The sequence below is a fragment of the Canis lupus genome, chromosome 38 (genome assembly GCF_011100685.1).
Source record: "Canis lupus familiaris isolate Mischka breed German Shepherd chromosome 38, alternate assembly UU_Cfam_GSD_1.0, whole genome shotgun sequence".
NCBI lineage: Eukaryota > Metazoa > Chordata > Mammalia > Carnivora > Canidae > Canis > Canis lupus.
Window position 1 is genome coordinate 11,969,310 of NC_049259.1, and position 19,955 is coordinate 11,989,264.

At 37.6% G+C, this 19,955-nt stretch overlaps 1 protein-coding gene across 1 annotated transcript in view; it reads right to left on the bottom strand.

The window, feature by feature from the left end:
* The window catches only part of USH2A (usherin), a 702,892-nt gene that overhangs the window by 229,872 nt on the left and 453,065 nt on the right, over window positions 1-19,955 (bottom strand). Inside the window, 2 exon segments of the mRNA XM_038586435.1 lie at window positions 9,882-10,004; window positions 11,145-11,479. Of these exon segments, the coding sequence (XP_038442363.1) occupies window positions 9,882-10,004; window positions 11,145-11,479 (458 nt within the window).

Sequence of the window (19,955 nt, forward strand, 5' to 3'; positions counted from 1 at the left end):
AACAGAGTTATCTTCTTTTTCTTCCCTCTGCAAAAACATCTTTTTATGTTTGTAACTCTGGCACCTTAACCAAAGTGTCAGGGAAAATATTTGATTAGGAATGCTAAAGCAAATACCCACTATTTAAAACAAACGTGGTTTATCGTTTTCTCTTATTGTTTTTGGAAGTGGTAAGGATTACAGCTCAATTCAAGATGTAATTACAAATCTGGCACCCTGCCAGCATTCTATCTGAATTTGATCCAGACAGTTTTATGCTCTTCTTTTGGGAAACTCATCCATTTTCGAATATCAGAATCTCTCATCACCATTTTCTCCCTACACCTATCCTTCCTTCCCATAATGTCATTGGAAGGCAGATAAATTAAATCGTAACTGTGACCAAAGGGTACAACATTGTCCTGCCGAGAGTTGTGCTGCGGTGAGCTGTATTTTGCCATCATGTGAACATACTGACTTGAGTCAAGACAGTGGAAACTGAATATTGCTTTGCAGGAGGAGAAAACTGGACATGGCGATGCGATATGATGAAAACTTTCCAAGCCATATGTTAAAGCACCCATAGAGTAAAGCCATCAATTTTTTTTTTTTCAATCCTTTTTGGCTCTTTCAGGTAGAAGACTATCATGCTTTCTTCATTTGGTTCAAAACTGCCCAGATAGAAAAATGCTATTCATAGACACAGTCAGGCTTTGCCTGGACAATTGCGTAGGCCATGAAACTTGCTGAAATATGTTGCACAACACATAACTATCCCTGGGGACCTCCAGTACTCAGGGCAAATGCTGGCCTCAGCTCATCATCACCTTATTTGGGTTTACTACATCATCCAAGATACCTTGCATCCAATGCGAGGCCCATGGAACATGTCTCGAGAAGTCACAACTCATCAGGCACAAAAGGAGGCTATTGCAGGATTGTGCAAAATAATTGTCAGGATTCTCACAGCATTTTGCTACCACCTACTTAGAAGTCTGCTTCTACTGCTTGTTGAAGTCATCTTGTTTCTCACTCATGGTCCAAAGGTATTTTTGCAGAGCTCTGTCTCAGCCACATGTAAGGCATTGCTCTGTTGTAGTGATAGGTAAGGACTTAGTGATTTCTTGGAAGCTATTTTCCCTATTTCCCCCAAATAAGTACTAGCATCAGATTTTCTACATTTGTTTGCTTTATTCTTTCTTTTTGTGCTTTCTTTTCTTTCTTTCTTTTTTTTTTCTGCTTTGTATGCTGTGAAGGTTTGACTAGCGTCCCCCAACCCCCAAATATGTTTAAGTCTCAACCCCTAGAACCTGTGAACGTGAGCTTATTTGGAAATAAAGTTTTTGCAGATACAATCAAGTTGAGCTTCAGGAAAGTCCTGAGTCCAATGGACTGATGTCTTTATAAAAACAAACAGAGGAAAATTTTGATACAGAGACAGACACAACACAGGGAGAAAATGGCCATGTGAAGTCAGGCAGAAATGGAAGTTATGCCATCACAAGGCAAGAAATAACTGGGACCACGAGAAGTTGCAACAGACAATTTTTCTCCAGAGACTGAAGGGAGCGTGACCCTGACAACACCTTTATTTTGGACTTTCAGCTTCCAGAAGCGTGAGAGAATAAATTTCTATTGTTTTATGTCACCCCATTTGTTTCTGGCAGCCCAAGGAAACTACTACAGATGCTTTCCAGCAAGTGCCAAATAGTCACAAGACCAAGATAACTGAAAGATAATGGACACATTTCAAGATTCAGTTGTTATTACTCAAGTGAATTAGAAAGGTTCCGTTTAGATGTTGAAGTTTTTATGACCCAAGAATCTGTTTATTTACAGAGTAGCAAATTTATGTTCGTAAACATATATACATAGGACTATACGTGTCACTTTATATCTTGCCACCTCATGTCAAAAAAAGAACGTATGTATTAGTGCGCTTATGGTGGGTTTTTACGTCCATTTGAAGTATGCTGTTTTAGATGGACTGCGGTGTTGATTATTGACATGAAATGTAACATTGCATGTAGTTAATAATAAAAGGATGCTTTTAAGAGAAAAACGCTAGATTGATTGACATCATATACTCATGCAAAACTTATGTATATCAAACCAATTTCTTTAAATTCTTTTTTTTTTTTTTTCAATTTCTTTAAATTCTAATTGTGTTCCCTAGGGATGTCTTGAAAAAATGTACCATTTCAAACTCTGTAGAAAACAGCTTTCGAAAAAAGAGAAAAAAAAAAAGAAAACAGCTTTCGAAATCTGCAAAGTGAAAGCGCACTGATATAGAGTCTATTCTTTTTATTTTTTTTCTAGAGTCTATTCTGTAGCTAGTAAAACCAAATGTTGGAGGTCAATTTAGGAAGACAGGGTTATTACAGTAGTTACTCTCTAAATTACTAACTTGCTTGAGACCATCCTCAAGCCCCTCCCTCCACCAACACACAGGATTGGAAAACTTAGTTTTGTTACAGAAATGACTATGATATTTTTCCTTGCAAAAGATAAATTATATTAAAAACTTCTTTATGAAAATATACACATTTCAAGATTCAGTTGTTACTTACTCAAGTGAATTAGAGAGAAAAGTTCCATTTAGATTTGAAGTTTTTATGACCCAAGAATCTGTTTATTTTCAGAGTAGCAAATTTCATAAATGAATGAAGGGATATTTCATAGTTACTAAAGCATTCAGTCTCCTAACTTTCAGTTCATATATGATTTGGCAAATTAGGGTCACGATAATCTACCTTTCCAATAGAGAAATAAGCCTTACTGAAACTTAGCAGGATGGTCTTTTAAAAAAAAAAAAAAAAAAAAAAAACGATTTTATTTATTTATTGAGACACAGAAAGAGGCAGAGACACAGGCAGAGGGAGAAACAGGCTCCATGCAGGGAACCCGATGTGGGACTCGATCCCAGGTCTTCAGGATCACACCCCGGGCTACAGGCGGCACTAAACTGCTGTGCCATCGGGGCTGCCCAGCAGGGTGGTTCTTTTACACATTATATGCTCTTTCATTCTACACCATTTCATTTATTCATTCATTTGTTCATTCAATTCTACATCATTTCATTTATTCATTCATTTGTTCATTCATTCAATGATATTTGTTGAACACTAACCGCACTCTAGATGCTAAACATAATGAATATGATATCTGTTCCACCGAAGTACATACATTTTTACAGAAAAACGTTTTTAAATGAGAACTCTTAAAATATGTGTTCATTTATTCCTTGTTCTCCCAAAATGCGTCAGAGAAACCATACAGTTTAACCTTATCCATTCAGGAAGTCTTCACAGAGCAGGTAACATTTGGGCTATGTATTGATGACAAGCAGCATTTTGTGCAATGAAGACATTTGTCTAGTGGGAAGCATGATTCCAGGGCAGAATGTGTGAAGGCTTGTATCTTGAAAGGGTCTGATGTGTTTTTGTAACCAGTTAAATTCTTCAGTGCAGCCACAGAATGCCTCGGGTTATTTTCATCAGAATTAAAAATGTGTCAACTTTATTGATGTCCTAACAGAATTCATGTGTCAATATTGTCACCAATATAAATCATGCTTCTGAAAATGCAGGCTATTCAGTTGCTTCTTTAACTCTTCTCCATATCTGCCACAGCCCAGTATATGCTTGAGTACAGCATCACACATGGGAGGATTTGAGGAACCTCTGATGGCAGGCATACTGTCCCTTACATCCCCACATCCTTTGCAGGGAATGAATACATAAGCAAACAAAAATGCAACTCTGCTTCTTTTTTTTTAAAGATTTTATTTATTTATTCATGAGAGACACAGAGGAGAGAGAAGAGAGACACAGGCAGAGGGAGAAGCAGGCTCCATGCAGGGAGTCCGACGTGGGACTCGATCCCCGTACTCCAGGATCACGCCTTGGGCCGAAGGAAGGTGCCAAACCATTGAGCCACCCAGGGATCCTGCAACACTGCTTCTACTGTTTAAATCTGCAGTTGCTTAAATATTTCATTGATGGTCTCTGTCTTTTCTTTATACCACCTATTTATTATCTATAAATATGCTACTGAAGATTTTTTTTCTTTTGATACTGAAGAGTAATACTGGTCACCCTTGAAAGTTTTCACAACCTGGTACTTTCTAGATTCTGAGGGCAAGTTGCTGCTGTCGTATTACTGTGGCCATCTATACTTATGCTACCAGGATGCCACAGCTAAAGTAGTTTTGTTGTAATTTCTTTGTTCTACTATATCATCACATTAGAAATAAATGCAAAGAAACTAGGTGGGTTTTTTTGTTTGTTTGTTTTTGAATAAAACATTAGGGAAAAAGGGATCCCTGGGTAGCGCAGCGGTTTGGCGCCTGCCTTTGGCCCAGGGCGCGATCCTGGAGACCCGGGATCGAATCCCACGTCAGGCTCCCGGTGCATGGAGCCTGCTTCTCCCTCTGCCTGTGTCTCTGCCTCTCTCTCTCTCCCTCTGTGACTGTCATAAATAAATAAAAAAAAAATATTAAAAAAAAAAAAAAAAAAAACATTAGGGAAAAAAATCTCCTATGACAAAATGCATACTTCCACATTTGGAGGCTCATTTTTCATGAGGTGCGGTTTCATATGATGGCACTTGGAAAAGGATAGCTTGAGGTAAATTTAGAGCAATGAAAAAAATCTCAATGGAGAAACACACCATGAATCTCTAGTTTAAATGTGAAATAGACACATATTTGCTCATTTTGAAGAAGTACCTTCCCATGAGATGGCACACCAGTGTGCAGAGAAGTTGGCTTTCATTCTGAGATCCGACTTTATTCACATTTTGATACTATTGAAGAAAATAACAGGATTTACCTCACATTAGTGGTCATGGGAGAAAAGCCTCCCTTCTGCTCACCCTCTATATGTACAAAGTTAACTTCTTTACTTAATAGCTACAACTTAAATATATTTATCCTATTGGAACAGGTCTCATGGAACTGGCCTGGTCTTTCCATACTAGCAAAGCAGGACCTGTCATCTGTGTACATTTGATCTCATTACGAAGGAAGGGGATGAAAATTATATTCTTTTGAATATTATCACCCAGAACTTTTTGGGCTTGAAACAGTTCATTTTGGAAGGTTAAAAAAAAAACTAGAATCTATGCCAGTAAAATTTAAAATTAGATATTATGGTATATTTAGCCAAAGAATTTAATTTTAAAACACTATTCTTTGAAAATAAGATGAATATTTAATTCTGAATACTTTATTTATTTAAAAGATTGATCTACTTATTTTAGAAGAGGGGGAGGGACACAGGGAGAGTGAAAATCCTCCAGCAGAGTCCCTGCTGAGCATGACACCTGACATGGGACTCAATCCCAGGACCCTGAGATCATGACACAAGCAGAAATCAAGAATTGGATACTTAAAGGACTGTACCATCCAAGCATCCTGAATACTTTCATTTAAAGAAAAGACAGTTAAGGATCCTTGAGGAGTTACATGGAAGTCTCTTTCCAGACTGTCATTGCAAAGAAGTATATTTAGAAATTTACAAATAATAGGAACAGGAGTTAGAACATATCTCTCTTTATAAACTTAACTGCAGCTAAGTTACTATTATCTACAGGTCAATATTTTCCTTAAAATAGAAAAAAATGACCTATTATTTCTTGTAACTTGTTCTTCGTGCATCAAATCCAGACCAAACAGGAGAGCATGTCATCACTGTCATTCTTGGCAGTTTTATCTGATCACTCAGAAAACAAGGCACCGGAAATCATGAGGGTGGGCTGATGCTTACAAATGAGGAGGTCGCTGCCCCCCCATTAAACCTTGCCTGGCTCACCTCAGCATCAGATGATAACAGCATGTTCACCAGGTTTTCCAAGTGATGAAAATGTCAGGAAACCCAAAGTTATGGTTCCCCCAACAACCATAACTTGGCTATTTTGCACAGGATTATTACGGAAGAAAAGTTAGAAACTGACAAGTCGTATAAACCTACAGTTATGCTGAGTTCATGTCTACACAGAGTAAAAATTCAATAATGAGGCAACTTAGCTGTGTAACTCAGACAAATCCACCCCTTCCCTAAGATAATCATAAGAACAAAACTAATTTTGTTTGAACTAAATTATCTGGATAATTAGCTCAACAGTCTATTCTGTATACGGGAGATACAAAGGGAAAAACAACTACTAGAATGATTTGAATTTCAGAATATAATAACAATTTAGATTATTTTGGTGTGTTTTCTATATATCATAAACATATAGCTAACCAAAATAGATCACTTGACCAAGGAAATTGACTTTAATTTATATTTACACTTAAGATATATTCATAAAGGGATGCCCAGTGAATCTTAAGTTAATTTTACTTCTTATATCAAGAGAAGTGCCATTTTAAATGGGAGTCTGGGTGGCTCAGTCAGTTAAGCATCTGTCTTTGGCTCAGGTCATGATCTCGGGTCCTGGGATCGAGCCTTGCATCAGGCTCCCTGCTCAGTGGGGAGTCTGCTTCTCCCTCTCCCTCTCCCTCTATGCTCTCTAAATAAATAAAATCTTTAAAAACAACAACAACAAAAAATTCATTCTAGATGTTGCTATGGTGAAACCAGGTCAAGATGGGGAGAGACATTTCAGTGTTACATTTATTTATGTGTATGTAAGAAAGGAGGAAATAAGGAATGGTGGAGTCTGAGGAGAATAGGAACTTGCAGTTTCCTCTGAAAGTCATTAGAGAAATTAGAATTCAATTATTCCTCCCCACCCCCAAAAATAGCATCCAAATAAATAAGTCCACATGACAAAAGCCAAAGGGTAGGGTCATTAAGGGGCTGCAAGACAAGTGTGTAACCAAAGTGAGCCGAGAGCTGGGGTCCCCCCTCTGCAATCTGACTGCTAGCTTACCAGCAGGGGTGGGGAGCCCTGGCTGCTAGCAGTCAAGGTGGGTAAGGGCAGGACTTCTTAACAGAAAATCGGTCACACCACATAGTGCCCACCAGTGAACTAATTTCCAGTTTTCTCTCAGAGTTGAGAGAGAACCCTCTACGGGCTGAAGGGGCCTGTAGCCTTTTTATGGACTTACATACAAAGAGTAGAGGGCTAGAAAAAACATTGTTGTAATATGAAGACTCACACCATTTCTCTTTAATGTTAAAAAGAAATGCATCTTGTTTTTTACCACAAGCTGTTTACAAGGATCATAGCAGTTATTTGAATAAAAAAAAGTTTGTTTGTTTTTTTTTCTAGTCCTAGCAGGAAAAAAAAAATCTCTTGACATTTAGCATTATGAGGCTAGTCAAAATACCGCTCAGCACATTTTGTCAGATGTACACTTTCCTTCTAGAAGCAGCTGTCATCCATATGTTTATGTTACCTTACCTTTCAATTTGATATTGGGGGATTTAACTATATCTCCTCTTAAATCTTTGATTTGGACTTCTCATTAAAAATTCTTAGAGACATCACCAAAAATTCAATAATAAACGTTTGGCTTTGGCCCTAACTCTTTTACAAGTTTTCATTTCTTCTATAAAGAAATATTAACTTTCTGAGATTTATCCTCTTTTTCAGACAAACATCTCATGGCTAAACATCTGACTCGGTAATATTAAATAGTCAAGGTCTGTTTATTTGGGAAAATGGTATATATAAGGCGCTTAAAGTTCACAGATCATAGAGAGCTACTTTTCTATATAACTCCCCTAGACAGTGTTAGGAGGTGACTATGGAGTGAACCACGATAAAAGCATTTAGTATGGGTGTGCCTCGGTGGCTCAGTCAGTTAAGCACCTGCCTTCAGCTCAGGCCATGATCCCGGATCCTGAGATGGAGCTCCACCGTGGGCCCCCTGCTCAGTGGGGAGTCTGCTTCTCCCCCCATCTCTCTCTGCTCCTCCTCTCCTATCTCCCCTGTTTGTGCTCTCTCTCTCTCTCTCAATAAATAAATGAAATCTTAAAAAAAAAAAAAAAAGGAAAAAGCAAATACTATGCACATAGCAGTGGGTCTGATGTATTTTCCTCCACTAGACTGTAAGGTCTTTGAGAGCAAGGGTTACGCTGAATTCACTTTTGTATTTTATCCCAGTGCCTTTCGGCAGATTGTAAGCAAGAAGAAATTTCTGAATAAATGAATTTCTTCAACTGAAGTGATAATTATAGAATGGTGTTGGTTGAAGTAAAGAGTGAATTAAAAACAGTGGAGAATAGTCTAGTGACCATGATAATTTAGGTTGACTTACAGAAATGGCAACTTCTTGTGGTTCAGTCTATTTCTTCATCAGATTTGGATGCCTGCCCCCAGGAACCTTTACAATATCTATTAGGTCTTCCCGTCACAATCCTTTAAAGTGGATGAGGATATTCCTCAGTTTCATCCATTCCCCAAAGATAATAACACTACAATTAACATTTCTAAGGCACAGAGAAATGAAACAGCCCACCCTTTGATAAGTCAACATTTTCTTCCTTTTAACAATTATTGGAGTGCCCACTATGTGCCAGGCAAGATGCTGGGGACTGAGGGTTCAGAAGTCATGAAGACCAAGCCCTGCCTCCTTGGTAGATCTGACGATACACTGGGGTGACCAGACAAGTCGCCAGGCCAATACATTACAGTGACACTAGTGATAGGTGAGGATGCTGTAAGAATACACTGTAGGGGCAGCTGAGTCAGACCAGGAAGAGGGGGCAGGGAAGCCCACCAGGAAACTTCCAGGCCAAGTCTGTGATGGATGATCCAGCCAGACAAAGGGAGAGGGAAGCAATGAGGAGAAGCTGAGTGAGGAAGTGTTGCACACCACGGGCATGGAAGTGAGGTTAACAAGGCAGGGACAAGCCTTGGTGAGGAAGAGGTGGGAGGCAAGGCCAGAGATGTGAACAGCCTTCAGGGTAGAGCCAGTCAGTGGTGGGTCCAGGAAAATAATCAAGCTGCTAGAAATGCTGTTGAAAAACATGTCTGTGGGGATCCCTGGGTGGCTCAGTGGTTTTAGTGCTGCCTTCAGCCCAGGGCGTGATCCTGGAGACCCGGGATCGAGTCCCACTGCAGGCTCCCTGCATGGAGCCTGCTTCTCCCTCTGCCTGTGTCTCTGCCTCTCTCTCTCCCCGCCCCCCCCCCCCCGTGTCTCTCATGAATAAATAAATAAAGTCTTAAAAAAAGAAAAAGAAAAAGAAAAACATTACTTGAAAAAAAGCATTCATAAAATAATATTTGTGGGTTTGTTGTGCATTTTTTTTGTTTTGTTTTTTGTTTCTTTTGCAATTAGATTGCAGTGCTTGGGCTCATCAAGGCTGAGAAATCATTTAACCTCATCCAATCTCTTCATTTTATAGCCAGCAAAAGTGAAGCCTGGAGAATTTAGGTCCCAAACATGCTTCTCCAGTGCAGCATGAAACCCACACAGGTCCGCGGAGCCTCCCACGCAGGGCTCTGGGCTGATATTGCCCCTTGACCTCTTTCCTGGTTTCTTGGAGCCCTAGTTTGAATTCTTTCAAGTCCCGGGGGTGCTAACTAAATCATTTTTCTAGACTGAATCAATGACTTATAACAATGATGCTCCAGAAGTAAGAAGTATCCTGCTAAGTGTCCAGTCATTCCCCACCCCACCCCCTCTTTGTAGGTGTTCAGTTTTTCCAAATTCCTCTGTTAAGTGTTCACGTCTTGCTAGAGCTGTGACAAAGGCAATAGGTTAAGGCTCACACATGTACAAGTTTGACTTCAAAAGGCTTATTTTAAGCATACAGTGAAGATGGCAAACATGAAACATGCTGACTGTTGCAGTTCGATGATTAATGCCACAGATAATCACCGAACATGTTTTATTGCACAACTGATAACACGCACACACAATGAAGACATGAAGATACTTTGAACTATTCAACGTGCCCAAGACTAAATGCCAGCATTTGTTTTTATAGTTTTTGTAATCTCACCTGCTAAGACCCTTATCTTCATAAAACCACTGAGTTCCTGAATAAATATTGTGCCACAGATTTAAATCTTCTGGGGGATTTGATGCAAGTGGTTGCTGGATTTTACGTCTCAGAAGCTCATATCTAAAGCAAAAGACAAGCAGAAACATCGGGATTATCTCAACTAATGTTATTACCAAAATTCAGTTTGTTTCATGGTGTGAGTGTCTGGTGTGTGCACCTAAATGTAAAGAAAGCATCTTAATTTACAATCGGGAAGGTTTTTTTTTTTTTTTTTTTCCCCCAGATAATCATGGTCTTCCACTGCAAGTTTCAGATATTCAATTATTTTAAAACAACCAGCTACCTTCACATTTTACTATTATCAGTAAGAATGATAACATTTTAGATTTCTTCTATTTCAGATTTGCCAAAACTTTATCGCCAGTTTCACACAAAGTGGAAATACAAAATGCTTATAAAGTTAATGATTTCCTAAGACGTCAACCCATCGATGCTTTATAAATAATGATAATATTATCAACCTGCTACTCCTGGCTAGGTGTCAAGGTGAGGTTGTTAAAAAGCTATTTCAGAATCACACACGTTTCTTTCATCTTATCTGTGTCCCTGACCACATTCTTTACAAGTTTCCAGATAATAATACCCTGCCAGAGAATTATTGCGTTAGCTTTAGAATTTTGAGGCATTTCTGTGTAAGTATATCATTTAGAACATGCATCAAGTTTGCCTAACATGCAGTAAAAATATATTCTGAAAATCAAGAGACGGATTATATCAAGAATTGTTAGAGAACAGTGATTGTTGTTTCAAGGGGTTTTAGGGCTTCACAACATTATATTTCTATCTTGATGGACTTTTATGGCTCCATATAAGTCAAGATACACAATATGAAATTGTATTCAAGTTATGAGTGGAGGATATCCAATTAGGAACTAGTTTTACATTCACACATGAGTAAAAACCTCCTTCCTTCCCTCCTTCCTTCCTTCCCTCCTTCTTTCCCTCTTTCTTTCTTCCTTCCTTCCTTCCCTCCTTCCCTTCTTTCCTTCCTTCCTTCCTTCCTTCCTTCCTTCCTTCCTTCCTTCCTTCCTTCCTTCCTTCCTTCCTTCCTTCCTTCTTCCTTCCTTCCTTCCTTCCTTCCTTCCTTCCTTCCTTCCTTCCTTCCTTCCTTCCTTCCTTTCCTTCTTTCCTTCCATCCTTCCTTCCTCTTTCTCGGATATAAGGCAATAGCAGAATCTAAAAGCACAGTCACTTTCTTACCTCAAATCGGGTCCATTTGGTCTGGATGGTGGCTGCCACGAAATCCCAACATATGATTCACTTAGAGGAATCACCAACAACGGGTTAATGCCCTGAGGTAGGGTGGGGTGGGTGGTGACCTGGGTAGGTAAGCTCTCTGTGCATCCTCCTAGGTACCCGTTACCTCCTGAGCAAGCCACAATGGTGACAGAGTAATTAGTGAAAGGAATCAGATGAGTAATTACTCGACTTAACCCTGAGGAAGTAACCTCGGTTATGGTGATGTGAGGATCCGGCATGCGGATCTCATAGCTAAGCATGTCCCCATTCTGGATGAGGGGGGGTTTCCAAGTGACCTGAAATAAAAGACAAATTTAGAATCAGTGTGACAACACAGGAACAGAGCAAGTCAAGTTCACAAGACCTAGAATTTTCCCAGGCCTTGTTTTCACTTAAGACGCTTTCTAAATGCCTCCTTTCGACTTAGCCTTTTGCACTAGACAGTAATGAAGGGTTTGGGATCAATTAGCAGTACACCAGGAACTAAATGAAATGCCGTTTCCTGGGTTTGGCTTTTCGTCCTGATACTTTCTAGGACTGTCAGACTAATACACACCTTGGTGCTTCATCTCCACTGTGGATGTTCTAAAGGACACAGAGCACACACATGGAGGAAATTCACACATCCGCAGGCTTCAATGGGCCAGTGGCAGGATTTGACAGTTTTCTTGTTTATAACTCAATTAAATGAAACATCAGAACTCCCTGTTTTGCATTGTATGTACTCTAAATATGTCACTATGCTTTTTTTTTTTTTTTTTTTTTTGGATGGTGAGGGTGGGGGATCATTCTTTGCATTTTCTGAGGATGCACAATTGAATTCCTGAATCTCACATGTGCATACTGTAGAAAGTAAAGCAATAGCAACCTATACTCTCTGAGATAAGAGATATGCCCTTAAAAAGGCAAGCAAAGGATGATCCTATTTAACTAACACATGGACCTGAGCACCAGAAAAAAAGAAACGTTTGTAATGGAATACTACAATTTTCATATTCCTTTTTTTTTTTTTTTGGCTAAATTTTCTAAGACCGTACTGGTAACACACTCATGCTTTGGAGGTAAAAGAACCCTAGAAAAATGTACATGAGCCATTGAAAAAAAATCACTTTTTACATACTATTCTGGTTCCTCTCTTATCATTGTCTTGCAATGTTCCTTACATTTTAGGGTATATATTTCATCTCCTAAATAAACTGTAAGCTTCTTGATGGCAGGGCCTAAATTGTATAGCCATTTAATGCCATGAACACAGAGATGGAGTTCAGTAAGTAACTGTAGTCGCAGCTGATTAAATTCCTTTTCTTCTTTAACATACACTTATTATGAAAAGGTTAATGTATGTTGATATCCACATTTGCAACTCTATACAAAATCAAAGAAAAAAGTAACAGAAAAATTAGAATACAGCAGGAGTAACCAACATTGTCTTCTTTTTTTTTTTTTTTTTTTTTTTTAGATTTTATTTATTCATGAGAGAGGCAGAGACATAGGCAGAGGGAGAAGCAGACTCCCTGTGGGGAGCCTGATATAGGCCTCGATCCCAGGACCCTGGGATCATGACCTGAGCCAAAGGCAGATGCTCAACTACTGAGCCACCCAGGCATCCCAGCATTTTCTATCTTAAATCAAAGAGAAAATAATTTCCTCCAGAAGGAATATCACTGGAGATTTTCAGAGAGCGTTCTTACTAATAAATGGTAACAAAATGGACTCCCACCACATGCCAGTTGTCTTGTTGCTTGATAACTGCTGCCCTAATTTATAATTAACAATGGCCCAATATACTATTCAGAATTTACTACATGGCTTGAAATAATTAATTTAAAAAACTTCTTGGAGAGGTCCACACTGTGCTGGGGTGAAAAGAATTTTTAAATGTGTTCCTTATGAGCACAGTGGATCTGTCTGGATGGAAAGAAAATCAAAGAAACCTAAAGAGCAAAGGTTGTAGAACAGACACCAGATTCTATTTGTTTTGGAGGTGCAATGCTCTGTGGACTAAAAAAAAATGAGTCAAGGTCAAACTCAGGGGGCTTCCTGATACTTGTCACCTAAATGAAAAATGGAAGGGTTATGACAGCTAAATTCAACCCGACTGATATGTGGATACCACTTCTTTGCCTCTCAAGTCAGAACATTCTGAGTTCAGGTTGAGATTTGGCAGCACTTGAAAGAATTAAAACTTAGGAGACAATCTGTTTAGTTGAGCTACTAGTAAATTGATTTGGAAGTTGGTATTGAGGCTGAGAAAAAGTATTCATAACATAAAACTTGAGGGGCACCTGGGTGGCTCAGTTGAGCCTTCAGCTCAGGTCATGATCCCTGGGTCCTGGGATCAAGCCCCGTGTGGGGCTCTCTGCTCACAGGGGAGCCTGCTTTTCCCTCACTCTCTGCCCTTCTCCCGACTCATGCTTGCTCCCTTTCTGTCTCTCTCTCTCAAATTTTTAAGATTTTATGTATTTATTTTTAAGGTTTTATTTATTTATTCATGAGAGACAGAGAGAGAGAGATGCAGAGACATAGGCAAAGGGAGAAGTAGGCTCCCCGCAGGGAGCTCCATGAAGGACTCGATCCCAGGACCCTGGGATCATGACCTGAGCCAAAGGCAGATGCTCCACCACCAAGCCAACCAGATGTCCCAATAAAATCTTTAAAAAAAAAATGATAAAACTTGAATAAGATATCCAGAAGAGATTAAGAGATTTGGTATAATGATACTAGAGATAGTCATTTCCCCATCTGTGGGGAAAAAAAAAATCCCAATTTTCTTTATCTTAAATGTTTACATCAACAAATTAGCTATTTTTCTCATTTAAAAAGTTAGAATTTGGGCAGCCCGGGTGGCTCAACGGTTTAGCGCCGCCTTCAGTCCTGGGGGTGATCCTGGAGACCCTGGATCGAGTCCTGCATCAGGCTCCCTTCATGGAACCTACTTCTCCCTCTGCCTGTGTCTCTGCCTCTCTCTCTCTGTGTGTGTCTTTATGAATAAATAAAATCTTAAAAAAATAAAAAGTTAGAATTAGAAAAAAATGTCTTTTTAACAGTATTGAGTTGGAAGACATGAATCTACTTCTACAGAAATTTTTAGAAGGATTTTTACGTAGAGAAGGCCATTGTCATTACAGTCAATAAGCTAACAGAAGTGGTATCTAATTTGATTACCTTCCTAAAAACATCCTAGAGCCATTTTTAATAATATGTGTCTAAGATTTTTTAGGAACCAGCTAGCTAAATATTGTATTCTATTCTTTCCTAGGCTTAAGACTATATTTACTATAGTGTGGCCAAAATGTACAAGATTAAAACTTTCAGTTTAACTTCCTATGGTTTTTTCATATATATACATGGTCCACAGGAAGGATGATGAAATATGGTTGCATCCCAGAGAACTCAGACCAGAGAGTCTGTTCCCAACCTGAATAAGGAAGAAACGTGTTCTCTAAAACAGCCATTTTACACTGAAGTCTTTTACATAGAATTATAGTTACTGGCTAGAAATAAAGTGCTTCTTTCACAGATGCCTTGCCTACCGTAATTAGTATTTTAGTTGAGGGATTCTTAATTGTTTAGATTTCCATTTTTCTTTTTTAGTTATTATTTTTTGGGAAAAAAAGAATGAGTGGGTAGCCAGTTAGGTGTAAGGCGACACTGACTTGAACCATCTCTTTCAGATCCCTGAAGACTGGCTTGCCTTAAAGAATCCAGGCACCTCCAAAGATCCCTAATTTAAGCAAAAATCTATGAATGCATGTCAGTTGATTGGCCTCAGGCCTGAAAAAATAGCACACATACACGTTGTAACTTTCTTCCAATTCCATCAAACTACATTTAAGGACTTTATGAATGAGTATTTATGAAGATGACAGAATGGGTTGAGAATGGGTGCAGAATCAATGTCCCTGATTGGTGATCCAAACTAGTCAACCGAAGCTGTGAGACTTTAAACAAAAATACTTAACACCTCTGAAGCTCAATTTCCTTTATGTCTTATGTGAAGAGACCATCCCTGCCTTCATGTCTACATGTGATCACAGAAGTCTAAGAGTGCTTAATCCATACAACATATAAATATACAAGGACCAACGGTGTGGAATACGTGACTCCATGCAGCAATTCCTCTTAACAACTGACTCCCTGGCAAAGTCTCTCATACAGAATAAGGTATACAATAAATATTTGTTGGAATAAAATTAAATCTTCTCTTTCAAATGTCATCCTTTACTTTTATAATTGTTAGCATTAGTTTTTCATTTCATATGTTATAGAATTACATCTTGAAATTAGAGAAAGAGCATATATATATGAAAAATATATATATTTCATTATATATGAAAAAATATATATATTTCATTAGTTAGAAGTTCAGTATGGCTTCACCTCTCTTTCCATCCCTTCACTGCCAGCTACCCTCTTAAAATGACTAAGTGATATCTTGGGATATATTCTCCTGTACTTTCTGGTATGCTCATATGAGCAAAGCAAATATACCCACACATATATAAGCTTTCTCTCTTTTATTTTTTTTTACCAAAAAAATGTCTATTCTACACCTATTAATCTACAACTTAATTTTTAGACTTAATAAATGACAGACTCTTTTTTTTTCTGTATAATATTCCTTTCATAATTGAAAAAAAAAAACAGTTTTTATCCTATTGGCATTTCTTTACTGCTAAAAACAATATTTGAAAATATATGCATACATATCATTGTATTTATTTTTTTATTGGATAGATTAGCAAGAATTGCTATGCCAGAAGGTCCATTATGTTTTATTTCAATGATTATTGAAGAATTACTTTTTAAAGGTTGAGGTAATTCCTTTTATCACAGACAATGAAAAAAAAAAAAGTATCCGTGATCTGGATCCTTACAAATTATTAAAATTACCACTCCTTTTAGTCTTTGCTTATTTATTACTTAGTTATTTCTCTAATTATTTCTTAATTATTTCTCTAACTAGTTTGTGTTCTCTTGGCTTTTTTGGTGAGGTACAAATACTTCCAAGTAATATTGAACCTTTGTACATTCTCCTCTTTAAATTGTCCATATTTTATACATTATTTTCTATCGAAATACCTTTGTATCTTAAATTATTAGAAGTTCTTTCTATATTATGGGGACATAACCTATTTTTCTATAATGTGTGTTACAGATTCATTTTCCCAATCTATCTCTTGGAGTTTAGCCTTTTATTTTTCTTTTTTTTGAGGGAGTCTTAGCCTGCAAGAAACAATCAAATTATTTTCTAGCTAAATATAACTATCTTTTTAAAAATTAATTTTAAAGATATTATTCATTTTTTTGAGAGAGAATTAGAGAAAGCACAAGCTGGAGGAAGGGGGAGAAGCAGACTCCCAGCTGAACAGGGAGCCCAGTGCAGGACTCCCTCCCAGGAACCAGGAGGATGACCTGCGCCCAAGCAGATGCTTAACTGAGTGAGCCACGCAAGGGCCCCTATCTCTCTTTTCTTTTAAGGCTTATGAGTTTCTGTGTTTGTTTTTTCTTTACAAAGAGCCCCTGTGTCTTTAAATTATATAAAATTCTTCTTTCTCTTAGTTATTTTTTAACATTAAAATTTTAGTTTATTGGAATTTAATTATGATATAAAATAGAAAGATTTTTTTTTTCTTACACAAGGACTCTGGCCAGTATCATTTTTCAAGCAAACCATTATTTCTCAGTGAAATAAAATACTGCTTCTACCATCAAAGAAATTTGTCTCCAGCATCACAGCTTAGTTGTTTTTATGTTTTATCTTCTATTAGTCCTGAATTGTACTCAAGACTTCCATGTAGCAATCTTATAAATCCTTATGTGCAATCATATAAATCTTTCGCTATTATAAAGTGAAAAGTGCTGAGTTAAAATTAATTGAGTTAAAATTGCTGCTTAATCACCAGCAATCTTAGAAATCAACTTTATCTTAATTTGAATTTATATTGAATTTTTGTGAGAAATGGCTGCTGAATCTTACAAGTCCTTTTTTTCCTGCATCTATGTATAAAAAAAGAATTATACGAGTTTTCTCCTTTGATCAGATGACTTAGGAAATATGTTGATAGATGTCCTGATGTTGAACCATCCTTATATTTTTGGAGTCAAACCAAATTTGTCCTGGCATGTCATTCTTTTAATATACTCCTTAATATTCAATTTGCTAATATTTTATTGAGAAGTTCTAGATCTATATTCATATATGAAATTAGTCTATAGTTTTACTGAACTATCTTTCTCAAGTTTTGGTAGAGCATTTTTACCAACTTTAGAAAATGGGATGAATTTTCTTAAGTGATTAGATACCAAACAAAACTGCATGGTTTTCACTTTTTCAGATAACCTCTTTGACATCATATATTATTTCTTTTCTTTATAATCAAATAATCAAAAACAATATTAAGAATGTAACTTTGGAGACGCCTGGGTGGCTCAGCAGTTGAGCATCTGCCTTTGGCTCAGGGTGTGGTCACAGGTCTGGGGATGGAGTCCTACATCAGGCTTCCTGCATGGAGCCTGCTTCTCCCTCTTCCTGTGTGTCTGCCTCTCTCTCTCTCTCTCTCTCTCTCTCTCTCTCTCTTCCCGTGTCTCTCATGAATAAATAAAATCTTAAGAAAAAGAATATAACTTTGATATACAGCTGTGCTCTCCAATTTTCCTTTCTTAAAGCTCAAATCTATGCCAAGTCATATCACCTTTTTACTTATTACCATATTACTTGGTTTTATATTAGACCTAAGTATATGGAGTTTCTCTTCCGTTCCTGGTTAGACCATGACTTCTTGCAGGCAGCATGGTACAGCAGTGAACAGAACATATGGCCCAATATAGCAAGAACTAGGGAGAAATACCAGTCCATTCCTGTTCTCCCTCATCCTATCAACCTATCAATCATCCTATCAATAAAAAGTATTGTTTATTCCTCTTAAGCTGATTTGTTTTTTTCTCCCAAGTCCTTGTCACTTCTGGGCATATTATATATTCATTCATGCCGTTCTGTCTAAAATGTAGGCCCCATAAAAGTAAAGATTCTGTTTCAGTCTCTGGTGTATCCTGAGTGATTAAAGAGGCACTCATGCAGGTGTGTTCCTACTCAATAAATGTTAGCAGAATTGGTTATTATTATTGTTGTTGCTGTTAATATTAATGACAATTCCCCTGATCCTAATACTCAGAAAGATTCTATGTGGTAAATGTTGAATCAATTTCTTAACCAATGCATTAATGACAATACTTCTGTTTTTTTTTCTCATTAAAATATTCTGTAGATGCAATTTTAACTTTTAAATCCTGTATTTGACAACTAGAAATCACTCTACTGCAGTCATCGGCCTTTGTGTATCAGATAAGCCATATCACTGGAAGATGTACTTTGGCAGTCATAAGATCTTTCTGAGCATAATATGAGCTGATAATACTGAAGCATGAATAGGTCATTTTAATATTTAAATACATATCAGCCTATGCTAGATTCGGTTGAGTATTCCTGAAGAGTCTCTCCATTGATAACTTTTGATTTTCTAGTAATAAATAAAATGAGAATTAATTAAAGGTACAATTAAAAAAAAAACTTTTGGGGATCCCTGGGTGGCGCAGCGGTTTGGCGCCTGCCTTTGGCCCAGGGCGTGATCCTGGAGACCCGGGATCGAATCCCACATCAGGCTCCCGGTGCATGGAGCCTGCTTCTCCCTCTGCCTGTGTCTCTGCCTCTCTCTCTCTCTCTCTCTCTCTCTCTGTGACTATCATAAATAAATTAAAAAAAAAAAACTTTTATTAATGTACAATGACCATACATTTCAGGTACCTTCTTAGAGATTTTAGATTCCTAACCTGGTTGATGACAGCCTGTGAGAGAGAGCTCCCTAGCCAAGCTAATCTAAACTCCACTCTAGCACGTTCACAAGCCATGAACATTGTTTCATCCCTGGATGAGGTTACAGAATCAAAAACAAAAATGAATAAAAGAAGGAAGAAGAAGAAAAAGAGAAAACCAGGCGGCTTGTTTTGGAGACCCTTTGATCATTATTTATATATGCCGAGTCAAGTAGAATTGTGCATGGAGACATTATTCTTCTGAAAAGATTTGTTCTTTTTTCAGATCTGACCAGTTATTAAATGTTTGTTATAAAGAATCCAGGAAAATGTCCATTACGTAGCTTTGCCTTTGAGAAGGGCCAGTACTTATGTCCCATCACATTGATTAGTATTGCTGCTGAAGTTTTGCAAGATTCCCTCAGGATTGAAATAAAAAGTTATTTCTGGAATGATTAATCACTCTAGGTTTGTTTGGGATTTTACTTGCTTTGGTTTGGTTTTTCTTTTGAATGAAGAGCAATTCCTAAGATTGCTCAATTGGTATAATAAGCATTGTATATCATGTACTTCAAATTAATTTCTTTTTACTGCGTAATTCTGTTGGAATTCTATACAGTTTTGATATTTCTATCAAAAAGGTGTGTTGCTTTGACCAGTCTCTTATTAAAACTAAAAAAGGCTTTTAAAAATAGCTTTTAGTTTGTAGGTCAAATTAAATTTCTCCAACAATTTACACTATTTAGCAACACCTAGTGTTTGCTTTTGTGGAGGAGAGAGAACACACACCATAGATCCAAGTAATAATTTCAACAGATGAACTTTGCTGTTATGCAAATATCCTTTGTTTTGTGCTCTGGTGAGCAAGCTACTGTACCAATGCTTTTGGCAGTAGTACAAGACTGAATCCATGGAAGCATGTGTGTATTTACACAAAAGAGGCTTCTAAGCTACAAAACT